General features: G+C 41.3%; 1 protein-coding gene across 2 annotated transcripts in view; it reads left to right on the top strand.

The window, feature by feature from the left end:
* Positions 1-17914, top strand: part of swt1 (SWT1 RNA endoribonuclease homolog) — a 133739-nt gene that overhangs the window by 17013 nt on the left and 98812 nt on the right. For both annotated transcript variants that reach the window (XM_072573649.1, XM_072573648.1), the window contains exons 3-4: positions 6900-7001; positions 11535-11608. In XM_072573649.1, coding sequence (XP_072429750.1) covers positions 6900-7001; positions 11535-11608 — 176 coding nt within the window. The remainder of the gene's footprint in view (positions 1-6899; positions 7002-11534; positions 11609-17914) is intronic.

Below are 17914 nucleotides of genomic sequence, written 5' to 3'. Positions count from 1 at the left end.
GAGGTTGGTGGGGTTCTGTCCTGGTGGCGATTGGAGGGGCGGGGCTCAAGGGCGGAGGAGCGGGAAGTGGAGGAGATGCAGTGGAGAGCATTGTCGATCACGTCTGGGGTGATATTGCGGCCTTTGAAGAAGGAGGCCATCTGGGTTGTACGGTGTTGGAACTGGTCCTCCTGGGAGCAGTCAGGTTTGTGGATTTTGGGCAGGAGGTACAAAAGGGCGGTGAGGGGTTGTAGGACTATGAGGTTGGAGGCAGTGGATGGGAGATCCCCTGAGGTGATAAGGTTATGGATGGTCTGGGAGATGATGGTTTGGTGGTGGGAGGTGGGGTCATGGTCAAGGGAGCAGGAGGAGGAGGTGTCTGCGAGCTGGCGTTTCGCCTCAGTGGTGTAAAGGTCGGTGCGCCAAACTACTACCGCGCCTCCCTGTCTGCCGGTTTGATAGTGAGGTTGGGGTTGGAACGGAGGGAGTGGAGGGCTGCACGTTCCGAGGGTGAGAGGGGTGGAGAGGTCGAGGCGGTTAATGTCATGGCGGCAGTTGGCTATGAAGAGATTGAGGGCAGATAAGAGGCCAGCACGGGGTGTCCAGGTGGATGGGGCATGTTGGAGCTGGGAGAAGGGGTCATCAGAGGGTTGGCGAGAATCCTGGCTGAAGAAGTAGGCGGGGAGGCGAAGGCAGTGGAAGAATTGTTTGATGTCTCGCCGCGTGTTGAACTCGTTAATCCGAGAGCATAGGGGAATGCAGGTGAGGCCTCTGCCGAGGACTGATCTTTCATCCTCAGAGAGGGGTAGTTCTGGAGGGATTTGTGTAGTCCAGGCCAGTAAAAATGCCTTTGTATTTTAGCCTGTGTTATCCTCACTCCTAAATGACCTCCGAGTGGTAGTTCATATGCCACTTGTAGCACGTCCTTTCTGTACCCTACTGGTCAAAAACGTTGATGAATCTCTGCCCATTTCTCATTTGCTTGAATGTGTGATGGTCTCCATTTCCTCATTAAGACATCATTTGTTAAGTAATAACACACAGGAATGCATCCACTTTCTTTTTTAAAGTAAATGCCTTTTGATATAATTGTTTGAATTGCAGCAGAAAGATAAGGAATTAAATCAGCTTAGTAGAGCTAACGATATTTGCAAGTTTACCTATTTGCTCCTTATCTGTTCTGTTTATCTGATCAAAGAAAGTTTCGGATAACTGTATGTTATCTTCTTCATCTGTGACTTTTTCATCTCTCCTGCTTTAACGTGTGCCTCTGTGATCTTGTGATCACACAATCATGGAAAATTCATGGATAAAAGTCCTTCATTTCTTCAGTTGCCTGTCTCTTCACTGGCATTTCAATTAGAGTAGGCAGCATGCCTTTTGGTGAATTAGCGATATCATTTGCAAGGACAAATTGTATTCCTGGAGCTGGGAGTTTGTCTAGTACTCCCACCATAAATTCTTCAGTCTTCTCTGGATTCTCTAGCCTCACTTTGCATAACTGAGCTAGCAGTTCTGCCAGATATAGCTAAATAAAATCAGATGTCAACCTGGAGAAGCTACAATATGGCACTGTGCAAGTGAAACAGCGCAATCAGCATATGACATCTGAGCTAAGTGTTCCCAGAATCAATATATCAAGTCAAAACTTCGCAGACCTGCTATATCCAGTCATGGAAAATGGTGGACATTTAAACATCTGATTAGATAAATAAATATCCCTATCTTTGATGAGAGAACCCAGAATATCAGTGTAAAAGGCTGAAGCATTTGCATCTACTTTCAACTAGAAATGCTGAGTAGATGATCCATCTAAGTCTTCTCCAGAGATATCTCATAACTGTTGTATAACACAATCCTTAAACTAGTCATAAGAAACATAAGTCCATGCAGCCAATTGGATGTGCTCTGCCATTTAAGAAGATCATGGCTGATCCTGGACTTAAGCTAACCTTTTCTGCCTGATTCCCATAATTAGAGAGTTGTACAGCATTGAAACAGACCCTTCCTTCCAACTCATCTATGCCGACCAGATATCTTACACTGATCTAGTCCCTTTTGCCAGCATTTAGCTTACCCTTCCAATTTATGTACCCATCCAGTTGCATTTTAAATATTGTAATTGTACAAACCTCCGCCATGACCTCTGGCAGCTTGTTCTATACACATACCACCAGCTGCATGAAATAACCGCCCCTCGGGTCCCTTTTTCAAATCTTTTCCCTTATACCTTAAATCTATGCTGTCCAGTTTTGGACTCCCCTACCCTGAGGAAAATTACCTTGGCTGTTCATCCCATCCGTGTCCCTCATGATTTTATAAATCTCTTGAATATAGATTTGCTCGCTGAGCTGGAAGGTTCATTTTCAGATATTTTGTCACCATACTAGGTAACATCTTCAGTGAGCCTCCAGACAAAGCATTGTTGATGATTCCTGTTTTCTATTTATTTGTTTGGGTTTCTTTGGCTCACTGAAGATGTTACCTAGTATGGTGATGAAACGTCTGAAAAAGAACCTTCCAGCTCAGCGAGCAAACCTACACCCACAACCTCCACCTGAGCTGCAAATCTTCTCAAAACTCACTTTATAAACCTCTATAAGGTCATTCCTCAGCTTTCAATTCTGCAGCGAAAAATCCCCAGCCTATTCATTTTCTCCCTCTAGCTCCAGTTCTGGCAACATGCTTGTAAATCTTTTCTGAACCTCTTCCAGCAACTCTCCTATAGCGGGGAGACCAGAATTAAATGCAATATTCCAAACACTGCCTAACCTATGTCCTGTACAGCTGCAACATGATGTCCCAACTCCTATATTCATGCCAGACCAGTGAAGGCAAGTGTGCCAAATGCCGTCTTCATCACCCTGTCTACCTGCGACTACCCTTTCCAGGAACTGTGCACCCTCGGTCTTTGTTCGGCAACACTCCCTACGGCCCTACCATTAACTATGTAAGTCCTGCCCTGGTTTGCCTTACCAGAGTGCAACCCCTCACATTTATTTAAATTAAACTCCATCTGCCACTCCTCGGCCCATTGGCCCATCTGATCAAGGTCCCATTGTACTCGGAGATAAACTTCACTGTCCACTACGCCACCAATTTTGAAGTCATCTGCAAACTTACTAGCCATACCCCATTTATTTGCCATCCAAATCACTTAAAGTATGATAAAAACAGTGGACCCAGCACTGATGGTTGTAGCACATAACTGGTCACGTGATCCATTCTGAAAAACATTCTTCCACCACAACCCTCTGTCTGTTACTTTCAAAGCAATTTTGTACCCATTTGGCTAGCTCCCCCAGATTCCATACTGATGCAGACCTTCAGCCAATTTGATTCACTCTACAAAAAAGAAGAGCTGGTTGTAGCAAAAGAGCTGTCAGCAAAACAGATTGTCAGCTACACCCTGACAATCAACAATTACTGTAGAGTTGCTTTGCAGCACCAAATGCTTCCCTAAACACTTTATTTCAGTCCTGTTACTATACCAATATCTACCTAACAATGTGGAAAATTGCTTGGGTATATCCTGTCCACAAAAAGCAGCTACAGATCCAATCTAACCAATTACAGCCCCAACAGTATACTCTTGATCATGAGTAAAATGGTGGAGGGTGTTGTTGATGCCGTCATGAAGTAACTAACAAAAATATCCTGCAAAATTGAAATCAAGGGGAATGGATGTTATGTCCAAGGCCAACTGTTTTCAGCTGATCTATTGATGAATTTCACTCAGTCATAACATCAGAGGTGAGGATGAGAGCTGATGATTAGAACCGAGCATAGCACAGTGTTCAGTACAGTTTGCATCTCCTCACATACTGAAACAAAATGTGTCCACATACAGCATGTCCTGGGACAATATTCAGGCCTGCAGTAATGAGTAGCCTCTAATAATTACGTCACACGCTAGGCACCAACCTTCATTGGATTTTGATCTTTTCGTAAGAGCTACAGTATTCATGTCTGTGCACTGGAGTTGACTAAGCTCACTGACACCTCATCAAGAGCAATTACACATGGACATCAGATCCTGGTCTTTCCAGTGATGCTCATGTCCCATGAAAGGAATATTTTTTATTAGTTCTATGTGAAATGTGTCAGGTGCAAAATAAGCAAAGAAAACAGAGTCTGCTATAAATCAGTAAGTCCAAACGAAGAGGAGGATCTATGCTCGATAACAATCCAACTTGAGAAACAAAATCTCACCTGAAGATCAATAGAGTAGCTTTAAGTTTAAATATGCATCTAGGATAGTAAAGGAGATTTCTGTAAAACATTTAGCTATGAGCACTTTACAGGGTAGATGCAGAGAAGTTGGAGCAAGTAGGAGAATGCACTTGTAAGGTAAGTAAAAGCAAATTACTGCGGATTCTGGAATCTGAAACCAAAAGAGAAAATGCTGGAAAATCTCAGTAGGTCTGGCAGCATCTGTAAGGAGAGAAAAGGGCTGACGTTTCGAGTCTAACTGACCCTTTGTCAAAGCTTTGACAAAGGGTCAGTTAGACTCAAAACGTCAGCCCTTTTCTCTCCTTACAGATGCTGCCAGACCGACTGAGATTTTCCAGCATTTTCTCTCTTGGAAGGGAAGTGTTCATCATTTTGGACTGATATGAGAAATGTGTTACTTAGTGAGTCTTTGAAATTCAATAATCCAGTGGACTGAGAATGCTTTATGTTTGAGATCAATAGATTCTTAGACCTTTGGAATTGTGGGAATAAGACAGGAAAGTTGTGTTGAAGTCCAGGATCAGTCATAATATCATTAAATGGCACAGCATGTCCAATTGGTTGCATAGGCTATTTGTGATTCTTATGGCTAAGTTAACAGTTTTATTGTTCATCAGGTGTGAGAAAATTGAGATTTAAATTCAGATGCTCAACCAGTGATACAGAGCTTCCATCAGTTGTGCTTCAAGATTGGGCCCTTCAGAGGAGCATGAGAATGCTGGAATTATTGGAGCATCAAAGGTGGATCAAGGAATCTCTGGTTAACCAGCAAGTGGAAGGAAAGCGAAATGGAAGCAGGCTGCTTAGAGAATGTAATGGAATGTCGCTTGCTGGGTCAGCATTTTGTCGCCCTTGAGAAATTGGTGTTGAGCTGTCTGCTAGAACCACTACAGTCTTGAGTAAACCCACAGTTCTGTAGACAAAAGATTTCCAGAATTATCACCCAGTGACAGTGAAGGTATTTGGTATAGTTCCAAGTCAATAAGATGTATGGTTTGAGGGAAATGTTAATGGTGGTGTTCCCATACACCTGCTACCTTTGTCCTTCTAAGTAATACGAGATTATAGATTTGTAAGATGTTGTCAAAGGAGCTTAAGTTTACATGCTACCATATGTCATGTAATGGTACAATCTGCTGCCACTGTGTGTCAATGGTGAAGGGAGTGAATATTGGAGATGGTGAATGATGTCCTAGTCAGGTAGGCTGCTTTGTCCTATATGTTGGAACTGCGCACATATAAGTAGAGATTATTCCATAACACTCCTGACTTTTGCCTTGTGGATAGTGGACAGTGATTAGGTGAGTCACTCATCATGGAATCCCTAGCTTTTGACTTGTTCTTGTAGCCACAGTATTTACATGGCAAACCTTGTTGTTTCTAGTTAATGGATATTGATGGTGGGAGTTTCATTGTTGGTAATGCCATTGAATGGTAGGGGGTCATGTTGAGTTTCTGTCTTGTTGGAGATGGCCATTGGATGACACTTGTGTTGCACAAGTATCTCTTGTGACTCTCAGCTCCAGCTTGAATGTTGTCTGGGTCTTTGCTGCATTTGGATATGGGCTGCTTCATTTGTTGAGATTTTGTGAATATGCTGAATATTGTGCAATTGTCTGTGAGCGTCTCCCTTCTGACCTTTTGATGAAGGAAAGGCCAATTGATGAAGCAACTCATGTTGGTTCAGTTTAAGACATGAACCTGAGGAATTCTGCAGAGATGTCATTGGACTGAGATGATTCATGTCCAATAAACACAACCATCATTTTGCTGGTTATGGCTCCAAACTGTGGAGAGTTTTTCTCCGTGATTCTCATTGACTCTCGTTTATCTAGGTCTCCTTGATGCCATACTTGGTTAAATACTGCCTTGATGTTAATGAGAGTTATTCTTTCCTCACCTCTGACGTTCAACTCTTCTGTTCATTTGGGACTAAGGTCAGGAGTTGAAAGGCACTGGCAGAACTCAAACTCTGTAGGAAGGTTGTTTATATGGCCATGCAACTTGATTGCACTGTCGATCACCTTTTACATCAAAGTCTTGATAAGTTAGAAACTTCCACCTGGATGTTGCTTGAAATTCACTTTTCCAGATCATAGCAGATCAATTTATGTGTGGAAACCATATCCTTCAAGTGACTTAACAGCTGCAGACTTCTATGAATGGTTAGAAGATTTCTTTTTCTAGGTAGTGGCAGTGCACATTTCTCCTTTAGGGCACCGTGCACAGTTGAAGTCTCAATGGAGATGTGAAAAACCATGGGAACACCCAGGCACACCTGCCATGACTAGCTCTAAACACTCTGCTTTTCCATTTCTCCAGGTAAATGACTAGTCTAGTCATGGCTGCTAGTTGTCTTTTAAAATCACCTTCCCTAATAAGGTGTGGCCTCCAGGTTGTTCCTGCCTTTATTCCCTTCTGCAGCAATTGGGGCCTGTCATTTTGTTGCAGGGTTGGAATCCAGTCCAGAGTATATTCAAGTGAGACGTCAGTAGCCTTTTTAGTGTGAATTGAATCCAGGGTCATGGGGACAGTGCAGTAAGTAGCTGATGTTTGAATTTATCCATGGTGTTTATTGAATGGCGCATTAGGCTTGACTGCCTGAATGTCCAACCTTTGCTCATATTTCTGATAGCCCAATGTTATTATGTAAGACTTTTATGATTTTTGTTATCATGAATTACTAGGAAGAAAAGAACAAGACTGAGCTGTTGTCACACTGCAAAGGAGGAAGCCTCTTGCCACAGCAATCATCCTTATCTTGTCACATAGGGAAAAAACGAAAACTGGTAAGTTTTGCACACCATTAATGATCACAACAATCATTCTATTGGATAGCCTAATAAGGATTACTGTGTAAGACCATTCAATTATGTGCTTTTGACAATGAGACTGTATGCCATGAAAATGTGTAAATGCATGTAGTTGATGGGTACAAGAAGTAAGAATATGCTATACAAGTTCCAAGAAACCGAGCACGATAAAGGATGGTTAGTTGTTGAAATAATTTCATTTATTTCAAGTTGTAAGAAATAAAATTCCCTTTTTTTTCATATAATGAATTATTTTTGAATGCTGTTTCTTTAGCTTCAAGTGCTTGATTGTTTGAAGTTGGTTTCTCATTTGTAAAATAGAAAAGGAGGCCATTTAGTTTATTGTGACAGGCTCAGTTCTTTGAAAGAGAAATCTAATAAGCCTTACTCCCCTGTTCTCTCTCCATAACGCTGGAAAATCTTTCCATTCAAGTGTTGAATTCACCATTAGACCTCTATTGTCAGCATGAAATAAATGGGCTGGGGTGTGTTGACAATCTAATGGAGTCAAAAGGTCCAGACAAGTGAAATGCAAAGAATATTTGGAAATTATTTAAGTAATATTAGGACATACATTATTCACCATGGCTGTCAGTTCATATAATAGCTCAAATAAAAGCAAAATACTGCAGGCACAAGTCATCTGAAATAAAAATGAAAAATGCTAGAGAAACCGGAGTCTGACAGCATCTGTGGAGCGAGACATGAAGTTAATATTTGAAGTTCTGATATGACTCTTCTTTGGAACCAAAGCTGCTCACTTGATGCTGATCCATTTCAAAGAGACTTATTGGACTTAAAACATAACTTTGGTTCTCTCTCCCCAGATGCTGCCAGACCTTCTGAGTTTGACGAGCACTTTCTCTTTTTGATTTAATAGTGACCTAGATTTTTTGATCAGTGGCAACAGAACAGTGCTCACCACTTTTTTTTTATATTTGCTGACGGGATGTGAACATCGTTGATGACGCTGTATTTATTGCCCAACAAAATGCACTGAAGACATAGTAGTTAACCACCACTTCGAATTGCTGCAGTCCATTTGGTGGTTGTAAAATCTCAGTGCCACTGGATTGAGAGTATCAGAATTTTGACTCTGCAACAATGAAGGAGAAGGGCAGTTTCATGTCAGGAAGGTGTGTCTTGGAACTTAAGAACATATGTAATAGGAGCAGGAGTAGCCATTCAGCCCTTCAGGCCTATCCTGCCATTTAATAATATCATGGCACATCTGGCCCAGGCCTCACTCCGCTTGTGTGACAGCTCACCATAGCTATCAGCTCCCTGATATTTCAAAAAAGTCTTCCTATCGCCTCTTTCAATACTTTATGTAATCTAGCTTCTGTAAACTCTGGGGTAACTAAGTCCAGACATTCAGTACCCTATGGGAGAAGAAACTTCTTGATAACTCAGTTTTAAGTGAGTGTCCCCTCATTCTGTAACAATGTTCCCTAATTGGAGACTTTCCTCGCTTGAACCTAACATTCTGTCAGAATCTTTGTTTCAATAATTACCATCCCTCATTCTTTTAAACTGTAATGAATAAAGGCCTAACCCGTTTAGCCTTTTCTTGATAAGTCAGCCCTTGCATCCCAGAACTTGCTCTAGTGAATTCCTATTCGAAAGCTTCCAATGCCTGTATTTCCTTTTCATAAAATACACCGATCAGAACTATACATGGTATTCTAGATGCAGCTTAACCAACAGCCTGTAGAGTTGTAACAAGACTTAGCAATTTTTAAACTTGTACCTCGAGCAATAAAGACAAAACTTCCATATGCCATCTTAACTACTTGTTGCGTCTGTATGCTAATCTTTTGTGTTGTTTGCGCAAGCATACACAGATTGCTCTGTGCTGCACCTTTTTGGAATCTCATTTAAAATAATATTCTGCCTTTTGGTTTTACCTAGGAAACTGCATGACCTCTCACTTTCCAACATTAAATTCAATTTCCCAAGATTTTGCCTACTCACTCACTCTTCCTATATCTCCTTGCAGATTCATTATGTCCTCATCACAATATGCCCTGCCAGCTATTTTTGTCTTGTCAGCAAAATAAACTGTGCTGTGTGGCACAAAATGATCAGTAATGCTGGCATATTTTGTTGTACAATTGCACAACTATTTAGTTGTACTTGGTCTTAGTTATAGTTATAAATGAAACCTTAATGCATTCATATAACATTTTATGTCCACCCTATTAATTGAGACGAATGTTTATTTTAATGTACTAATATCTCATTTGAAAAGGAGATAGTGAAATATTTGTGAAGCATTCAGGAAAATAGGCAATCATAATTTCTCCTCATTTTTATCTTTTATAAATAATATGAAGCTTGACGTGGAGTTAGTGACTAGTTATTCAATAAAAGTTATGGGGTCAACTTACTTTTTGGGACTCAAGTGACGAAACTACCTGGAATACTTAAAATGTGCATGCAGTTGTAAATTTTCTCGTGAATTAATGTTTATCACTGTTCTGGTGTTAGGGTTCTATGACTTTTTAAAGATAACTTAAGGGTATTTTTGAAGCATGATCCTGAAGCGATGTTGGACTATGATACAGAAACTGGAAGTGTATTGGATTCTGCCTACTAATATATACAAACAAACAAGGGGCATGGTTACTAGGTTACTCGGCCCTTCGAGCCTGCACTGCCATTCAATAAGATCATTGCTGATGTAATTTTATTCTCAATTTGACATGCTTGCATATCCCCAATAAGCTTTCTGATTCTTGATTAGCAAGGACTATCTACTTTGTCTTAAAAATGTTTAAAGATTTTGCATACACTGCCTTTTGAGGAAAGAAATTCAAAGACACTCAAACCTCTGAGAGCAATTAAAAACACCTCCCTTTGAAATGGATGATTCCTTATTTTTAAATTATGATCCCAAGATCTAGATTCTTCCACAAAAGCAAACAGTCACCTGATCAAGTTCCCTCAGGAATTGTATGTTTCAGTTAAGTCATCTGTGACACTTCTAAACTCTAAAGCATACATGCCTAGCCTGTCTTGCCTTTGCTGATAAGGCAGTCTGCACATTCCGTGTAATCTTAGAAACCTTTGATCTTCTGCTTCCAATGTGTTAACATCTATCTGTAAGTACTGTACTATACACACTACTTCCAAAGTAGTCTCACCAGTGTCCTTTATAACTAAAGTATAACCTCTCTACCCTTGCATCCAATTCCTCTTGCAATTAGACATAACATCCTTTTAGATTTCCCGATTACTTGCAGTACCGGCATCCTAACTTCTGCAGTTCATGCACTAGGACATCCAGATGTTTGAGTCCTAGAGCTCTGCAACTTCTCACCATTTATATAATATGTTTTTCTTTCTTTCTCCCAAAATGGACAATTTCATAGTTTCCCATGTTGTACTCCAATAGCTAGATCTTTGCCCATTCATGAAACCTATTCATACCCCTCTGAGGGTTCCTGATGTCCTCTTTGCAACCCATTTTCTTATCTGTCTTTGTGTCAACAACAAATTTAGCTACCACAGCTTGAATTGATTCATCCAAATCATTTATGTAGATTGTAAAGATTTGAGGCCTCAGCACTGACCCCTGTGTCACACTGCTCATGACATCCTGCCAGCCTGAAAAAGATACTTATTTCTACTGTCTGCTACCTTTTAGCAAGCCAACCTACTATCCATGCCAATATGTCACCTCCTACTTCATTAGCTTTTATTTTCAACAATAACCTCTGTTGTGGCACCTTAAAAATTCCTTCTTAAAAAGTAAACTCAGTAAATCAACTGGTTCCCCTGTATCTCCAGCACAAGTCACTTCTCTAACGAACTACAATAAATTATCGAAACATGGTTTCCCTTTGACCAAACCATGTTGGCTGTGCCTGATTACCTTGAATTTATAAAAGTATCCTGTTGTAAGTGTATTTACTAATAGCTTCCAGCTTTTCGCTATAATAGATGTTAAGCTAACTGGTCTGTCGTTTCTTACTTTGTGCCTCCCACCATTTTTGAATAAAGGATTATGTAAGCTATTTCCTGATCTAAAGGAACCTTCCCTGTAACTTATGAGTTTAGGAATTTCAAAGCCTGCTATTTTACAAGCTATTTTCTTTTAAATCCATAAAATGAAATCCATCAAGTCTTGGGGGCTCGTCATCTCATAGTTCCAACAATTTACTTAATCCTATTTCCCTGGTAATTGTAATTTTCTTGCATTTCTCCTTCCCTTTCATTTTCTAATTTACAGCTATTTCCAGAATGCTACTTGAATCCTCTTGAGTGAAGATGGACGTAAATATCTACTCAATTCATCTGCCAACTCTTTATCCTCCATTACTAATTCCCCACACTCACTTTCTATAGGGCCAACCCTTTCTTTGTTAATTATTTTCTTTTTGAAATATCTGATAAACATCGAGTTTATAATATAAAGCAGTGAGTTAATTTGTAAATGCATGAATGAAATGTAAGACATTCTGAGCTTTTGATTTCATATTGCTTAACATTTTGCTTCTTCATTAGATCCATCAAGGATTGGATGGTCCCACAAGTCTCAGACTGTCGATGGAAGAACAGTCTGAATCTTCCTGGTCTAGGTTAGTGTTGGAAACCTTTTGAAATCTAAAAGAATCAATAGGCACTGAATTGAAAACATTTTAAGTCCTATACATTCATTAATGCAGTACCTCTCTTGAATTCTTCAGACCTCTCATGGGCAACTAGGAATGAGCAATAAATGCCAACCTCTTGTGAGTGAATTAATAAAAGAAATAACTTACCTAATCAGAAGGCGTTTGGTATGCTTCCCTTTGTTGGTCAGAAGGTTGAGTATAGGAGTTGTGAGGTCATATTGCGGCTGTACAGGACATTGGTTAGGCCAGTTTTGGAATATTATGTGCAATTCTGGTCTTTATCCTTTAGGAGGGATGTTGTGAAACTTGAAAGGGTTCAGAAGGGAATTACAAGGACTTGAGCTGTAGGGAGAGGCTGATTAGGCTGTGGCTGTTTTCCCTGGAGCATTGGCGCTGAGAGGTGGCCTTTGTAGAGATTTACAAAATCATGAGTATGGATAAGGTAAATAGACAAGGTCTTTTCCCTGGGGTAGGGGAATCCAGAACTAAGGGACATAGGTTTAGGGTGAGAAGGGAAAATTTAGAAGGGACCTAAGGAACAACCTTTTCATGCAGAGGGTGGTGCTTGTATGGAATGAGCTGCCAGAAGAAATAGTGGAAGTAGTACAATTGCAACATTTAAAAGGCATCTGGATGGGTAGATGAAGAGGAAGGGTTTACAGGGATATGGGCCAAGTGCTGGCAAATGGGACTAGATTAGTTTAGGATATCTGGTCGGCATGGACGAGTTGGATGGAAGGGTCTGTTTCCGAACTGTATGTGTCTCAGTCTATGATTCTGACCTCTTCCACCTGTTTGGATGTAGAAAATCATATTAGGTTTAAATGTGCCCAGCTGCTTACACCATTCAAAGATATACTAAAGCTACCCACCTTGTATAAAATAGTGCACCTCCTGTGGAATTTATGTGAAAAGTTGGAGGAGAGTGAAAGGTAGAATTGGAGATGAATGGCTTAGCAAGGGATAAATTTTAGGAAAAGAAAAGAATTTGAATTGGGTAAAATTATCAATTGGCATAGTAGATCAATTTTCTTCTTTCGGTTTTCTTTCTTGATGGAAAGTAAAATTCTGGTTATTGACAAAACTGTAGAAGTTAGGGCATTGATCTTGTGAAGCTATGGGTAGAATTACATTAAAGAATAAGGAGCAGTACAGCACAGGAACAGGCCTTTTGGCTCATTAGTACTGTGCAAACACATGATGCCTTTCTAAATGTAAAAACCTTTTGCCTCTATGCAGTCCATGTCCCTCTATTCCACGCATATTCAGATATCTGTCAAGGTGCCTTTTAAATATTCCTATTGTATGTGCCGCCTCCACCACCACCTCTGTTTCTCACATCTCCTTTGGACTTACTACCTTTTACCTTAAACGTGTGTCCCCTAATAATTGATAGTATTATCATAGGAAAAAGATACTGTCCAACCACCGTATCCATGCCTCTTGTAATTTTGTAAACTTCTATCAGATTGCCCCTCATTCTTTGATGTTCAAGTGAAACCAAACCAAGTTTGTCCAATCACTTCTCACAGCTAATACTCTCGCCAAATTAGGCAACATCCTGGAAAACCATTTCTGTACCCCCTCAAAAGCTTTCTCATCTTTCTTATATTGTGGCGACTGGAACTGTACCCCATATTCCAAATATGGCCCACTATAGTTACACAGCTGCAACATGACATGCTAATTTTGACCACCTTATCCACTTGTGTTGCCACTTTCAGGGAACCATGGACCTGCACACCGAGATCCCTCTGTATGTTAATGCTACTAAGGGTTCTGACATTTACTCCTTCATTAGGTGTCTCAAAATGCATCAACTCACATTTGTTTGGATTAATCTCCATGTGCCATTTCTCCGTCTAAGTCTCAATCCTATGTCCTGCTGTATCCTCTGGCAATCGTCGTCACTATCTGCAATTCTCCCAGTCTTTGTATCGTCTGCAAGCTTACTAATCGGCCATCTATGTTCTCCTCCAAATCGTAAATAAAAAATAGGAGTCCCAGCACTGATCCCTGTGAAACACCGCTGGCCACATGGATGTTGTCTACATGGACTTTAGTAAGGCAAATGATAAGGTACCTCATGGTAGGCTGGTCCAGAAATTAGAGATTCATTGATCCAAGGTGAGCTGGCTAGATAGATACAAAACTGACTTGGTTAGAGAAGATAAAGAATAGTGGTGGAAGGTTACTTTTTGGAATCAAAATCAAGAATTAGTGATGTTCTGCAGGGATCAGTGCTGGGACCTTTGTTTGTAACATGACAAATGATTTGGATGAAAATGTAGGTAGTCTGATTAGTAAGATTGCAGATGACACTGAAATTTTCAGAGTTGCAGATAGTAAGGAGGATTGTGAAAAGATACAGTGGGATATAGATAAATCACAGATTTAGACAGAAATGGTAGATGAAGTTTAATCCAGACAAAAGCGGGGTGATACGTTTTGAAAGATCAAATTAAGGTATGAATTGTACAGTAAATGACAGAACCCTTAGGAGCATTGACATAGAGGGGGATCTGGGCGTACAAGTCCATACAGATGAAAGTGGCATCACAGGTGGATAATGTGATCAAGAAGGCATACAGCATGCTTGCCTTCGTCGGCTGTGCATCAAATATAAAAGTTGACAAGTTATCTTACAGCTGTATAAAACTTTAGTTAGGCCACATTTAGAATAATGTGTGCAGTTCTGATTGGCATACTTTCTGAAGGATGTGAATGCTTTGGGGAGGATGCAGCAAAGGTTTACCAGGATGTTGCCTGGTCTGGAGGATTTTAGTTATGAGGAGAGGTTGGATAAACTCAGAATGTTTTCACTGGAAAGACATAGGCTGAGGGGTGACCTGATAGAGAGCTACAAAATTATGAGAAGCATAGGGTGGATAGTCAGAATCTTTTTCACAGGGCAGAAAGGTCAATGACAAGAGGGCACAAGTTCAGGGTGAGAGGGGGCATGTTTAGGTGATAATTGTGGGGAATATTTTTCAGAGAGGTTGGTAGGTGCCTGGCAGGCACTGAGAGTGGAGGTGATGGCAGCAGGCACATTAGTAACATTTAAGGTGTATCATGATAGGCACATGAACAGGAGGCAAGCATATAGATAGAAACTGCAAATGGGCAATAAGTAGTACCGCTAATTAAGGAACAGGAATTAGTGCAGTCTTCGTGGGCTGAAGGGCCTATTGCTGTGCTGTATTGTATTGTATCTGTTCATCTTTGCTGCAAGAATCACACCTGCTCATTGCCATTTTATCCTCTTTCTTATGATGTTGCCATGACCCTTAACTTCCAAAGCCTCTCCTATCCCTTCTGTTTAACAACCTTTCTATCTCGTGTATCCTTCCCTTTATTGCCATATTAATTCTTCTTCTTGTAATTTTTCATTTATGTAATCCTTGTTATCCCCTTATTATCCTAATTCTCCTCCCTACAGTCGTTCCTAGGCCCACCTCCCTTTATTGTCATTCCTCTTCTTCATCAGAATATGCTTCCCTTCTCTAAGTACTCTCTGAACAATCGCGATAATTCATTCTGCAAGATGCAAAAGAAAAGGTGGTTGATTGGTCAGCATGTTCGATCTGATTCTTGGGCATTGCCATGGAGAAAGCAGGCAGGGGAGCTTCAAGCTCTCCAAGTTCTTGGGTAATCCAAGAAAAGCACAAGGCTTGAACATATTCATTTTGTTTACAGAGATTCTAGCTGCTGTCAGTCCAAATTTTTCTCACAATGGCTATCACACAATTGAGCAATGTCGTGTATTAATTTCAGTGTCAGTACAAATCTGAGTTTTAAGTATCTTAGTGATCGGCTGATTGAATCAATTGGTAGGTTCCTTTAGCTGTTTGCAAAGACCACACTGAACCAACCATACTTACAAAACAAAACCAGCCTTGCTAATGTTATTCTGCAATTGGACAGCAATTGCTCATCAATCATTAGTACGTTAATAGCAACAATAAGCATCACCTTAAGATAATCAGTTAAGCTTGTAACAGGGCAGCATGGTGGATAGGTGGTTAGTACTGCTGCCTCACAGTGCTAGGAACCTGTGTTCCAGCCTCGCTTTGTGTGGAGTTTGCACATTCTCCCCGTGTATACATGGGTGTTTTCTGGGTGCTCTAGTTTCCTCCCACAGTCCAAAAGTGTGCAGGGGCTTTACCACTGCACTACAAGAGGGCCCTAATTAGCCCACTTATGTTTGTTATTTTTAAAATTTAACCTAGTTTTCTAGTTAACCCGATCAGAAATGTCTTTACACATCTACAGACCAGGTGGAAGTTGAACCCAGGCCTCTTGGTTTGACTTTGTCACAAGTAGCTCCTTTTAGCTCACTTATGTATGGTTAGCTTTGAATAGCCATCACCTGTTTCTTCTGAAACTTAAGTCGGACATTAGCAAACTTAACACTGTAATAACTAGATATTTGTAGCGTTGGGAGAAAGTGAGGACTACAGATGCTAGAGCTCAGAGTCAAAAAGTATGGTGCTGGGAAAGCAAAGCCAGTCAGGCAGCATCTAAGGAGCAGGAGAATCGATGTTTTGAGTATAAGCCTTCATCAGAATGTGAGGCGGTGGGTGGTGAGGGGGGGGGGGGGGGGTTGAGACATAAATGGGAGGGAGGGTGGGGCTGGGGGGGGGGGGGGGAAGGTAGCTGTGAATGCAATAGGTAGATGAAGGTGGGGGGTGATGGTGACAGGTCAGAGTGGAGGATGAAGCGGATAGGTGGGAAGGAAGATGGACAGCTAGGACAGTTCAAGAGGTAGGTGCCAAGTTTGTGAGTTGGATCTGGGATGAGGTGGGGGGATGGGAGATGAGGAAACTGGTGAAATGGAGGAAGGGGAAAATTTCTGGCTGTAACAGGCTGCTCTTTTTTTTTGAGGTATTTTAGGTGTAGGAAGTGATTTCCTTGAGTTCCAGCAGCAGCAATTGCTGTTTTATATGCTGTTGCATTGTTTTGGAACTTCGGAGGAAAAAAAAGTCAAAACAACAGCATTTTTAAAAGGGAGAGAAACAGACAAAGGAAGCACATGGTGAGATCAGTGCAGGAGAGAGAAAGATTGCGAGAGAGAAAGAAACCCACACTGCTAACTGACACAGCATTGAACCTATGCTTATACTGCCTTTGCTATTTGAATTCATATATAGGGGATCCTCAATTGTCCGAATGTGATGGGCGGGCACTATTTCGTTTGGATAATCAATTATTTGGTTAATCAATTAAATGCCTTTCCTCTGGGGCTCGGAGTTTTTAAAGTCTGTCCCCCTTTCAGGAGACTGCAGCAGCACACATAGTGCGCGACCCCGCCCTCAACACATGCCTCCGCCCCCTCAACTGTCCAACACTTCCCCGTCCCCCGAAACCGCCCCGTCCAACACCGTCCTGTCCAACACCACTCCCTCCCGCCCCCAACACCACCCGCCCCCAACCCTGTCCAACACTGCTCCCCAACCCCGTCCAACACCAACCCCCGCTCCAACCTGCCCCCCCCCCCTCTCCAGCACTGCCCCTGCACCCCTCTGGAGTAGCCGGACTGGACACCAATATAAGACTGCTGCTGCTGCCTTTGTAGGGTAAATCTCCAAATGGCACATACACACACACAGCCACAGCCATAGCCACACACACAACTTTTTACTGCACAGTTTTGACAGGTTCCATCTCTGCTCTGTACAGGACAATACTGGTCAGATTATCTAGAGTGGGGGGGGGGGGTGAGGGGAAATGGGGGCAAGGTTAGGGTACACCCCTCTGCAGAACTCCAGGGAAAGTGTGGGGCGAGAGAGAGGGTGGGAGGGCAGTCATTTGGAGACAGTGCCTGTTTAATCACTGGAAACAAAAGACGCGATCACTGTTGGAAACACGTCTTTGTAATGTTTCTATCGGACTTCGAGATCTCCTTCGAATAATCTGATTTTCGGATAATTGGTATTTGGATAATCAAGGTTCCTCTGTATTGCTGGACACCGCAGTGCATTTGGGAAAATTAACAAGCAGTGAAATTCACAACTAATCTTGGAGTAACCTGTTTGGGAGAGGTCACAGCACAGAAACAGATAAGTGAATATTTTAAGTGTGGCCTTACAGTAAGTCTGCAGTTGTGAGTAGAATGGGTTCTTTCTTGATTATATATTTTGTTGAAATATGGCTGTTGATTAGACTTAAAATATGAGCCATAAGTATTCATTTAACCTGGAGCAGATTTTTTTTAAAAGAATAAGACAGTGCCATTTTCTGGGTCTGGAGATTGAAAGAAGCAAAAATGGC

Source organism: Chiloscyllium punctatum, chromosome 7 (genome assembly GCF_047496795.1).
Source record: "Chiloscyllium punctatum isolate Juve2018m chromosome 7, sChiPun1.3, whole genome shotgun sequence".
Classification (NCBI taxonomy): Eukaryota; Metazoa; Chordata; class Chondrichthyes; order Orectolobiformes; family Hemiscylliidae; genus Chiloscyllium; species Chiloscyllium punctatum.
The sequence above is the reverse complement of the archived record's forward strand: the minus strand, read 5'-3'. Positions and strand labels throughout refer to the sequence as shown.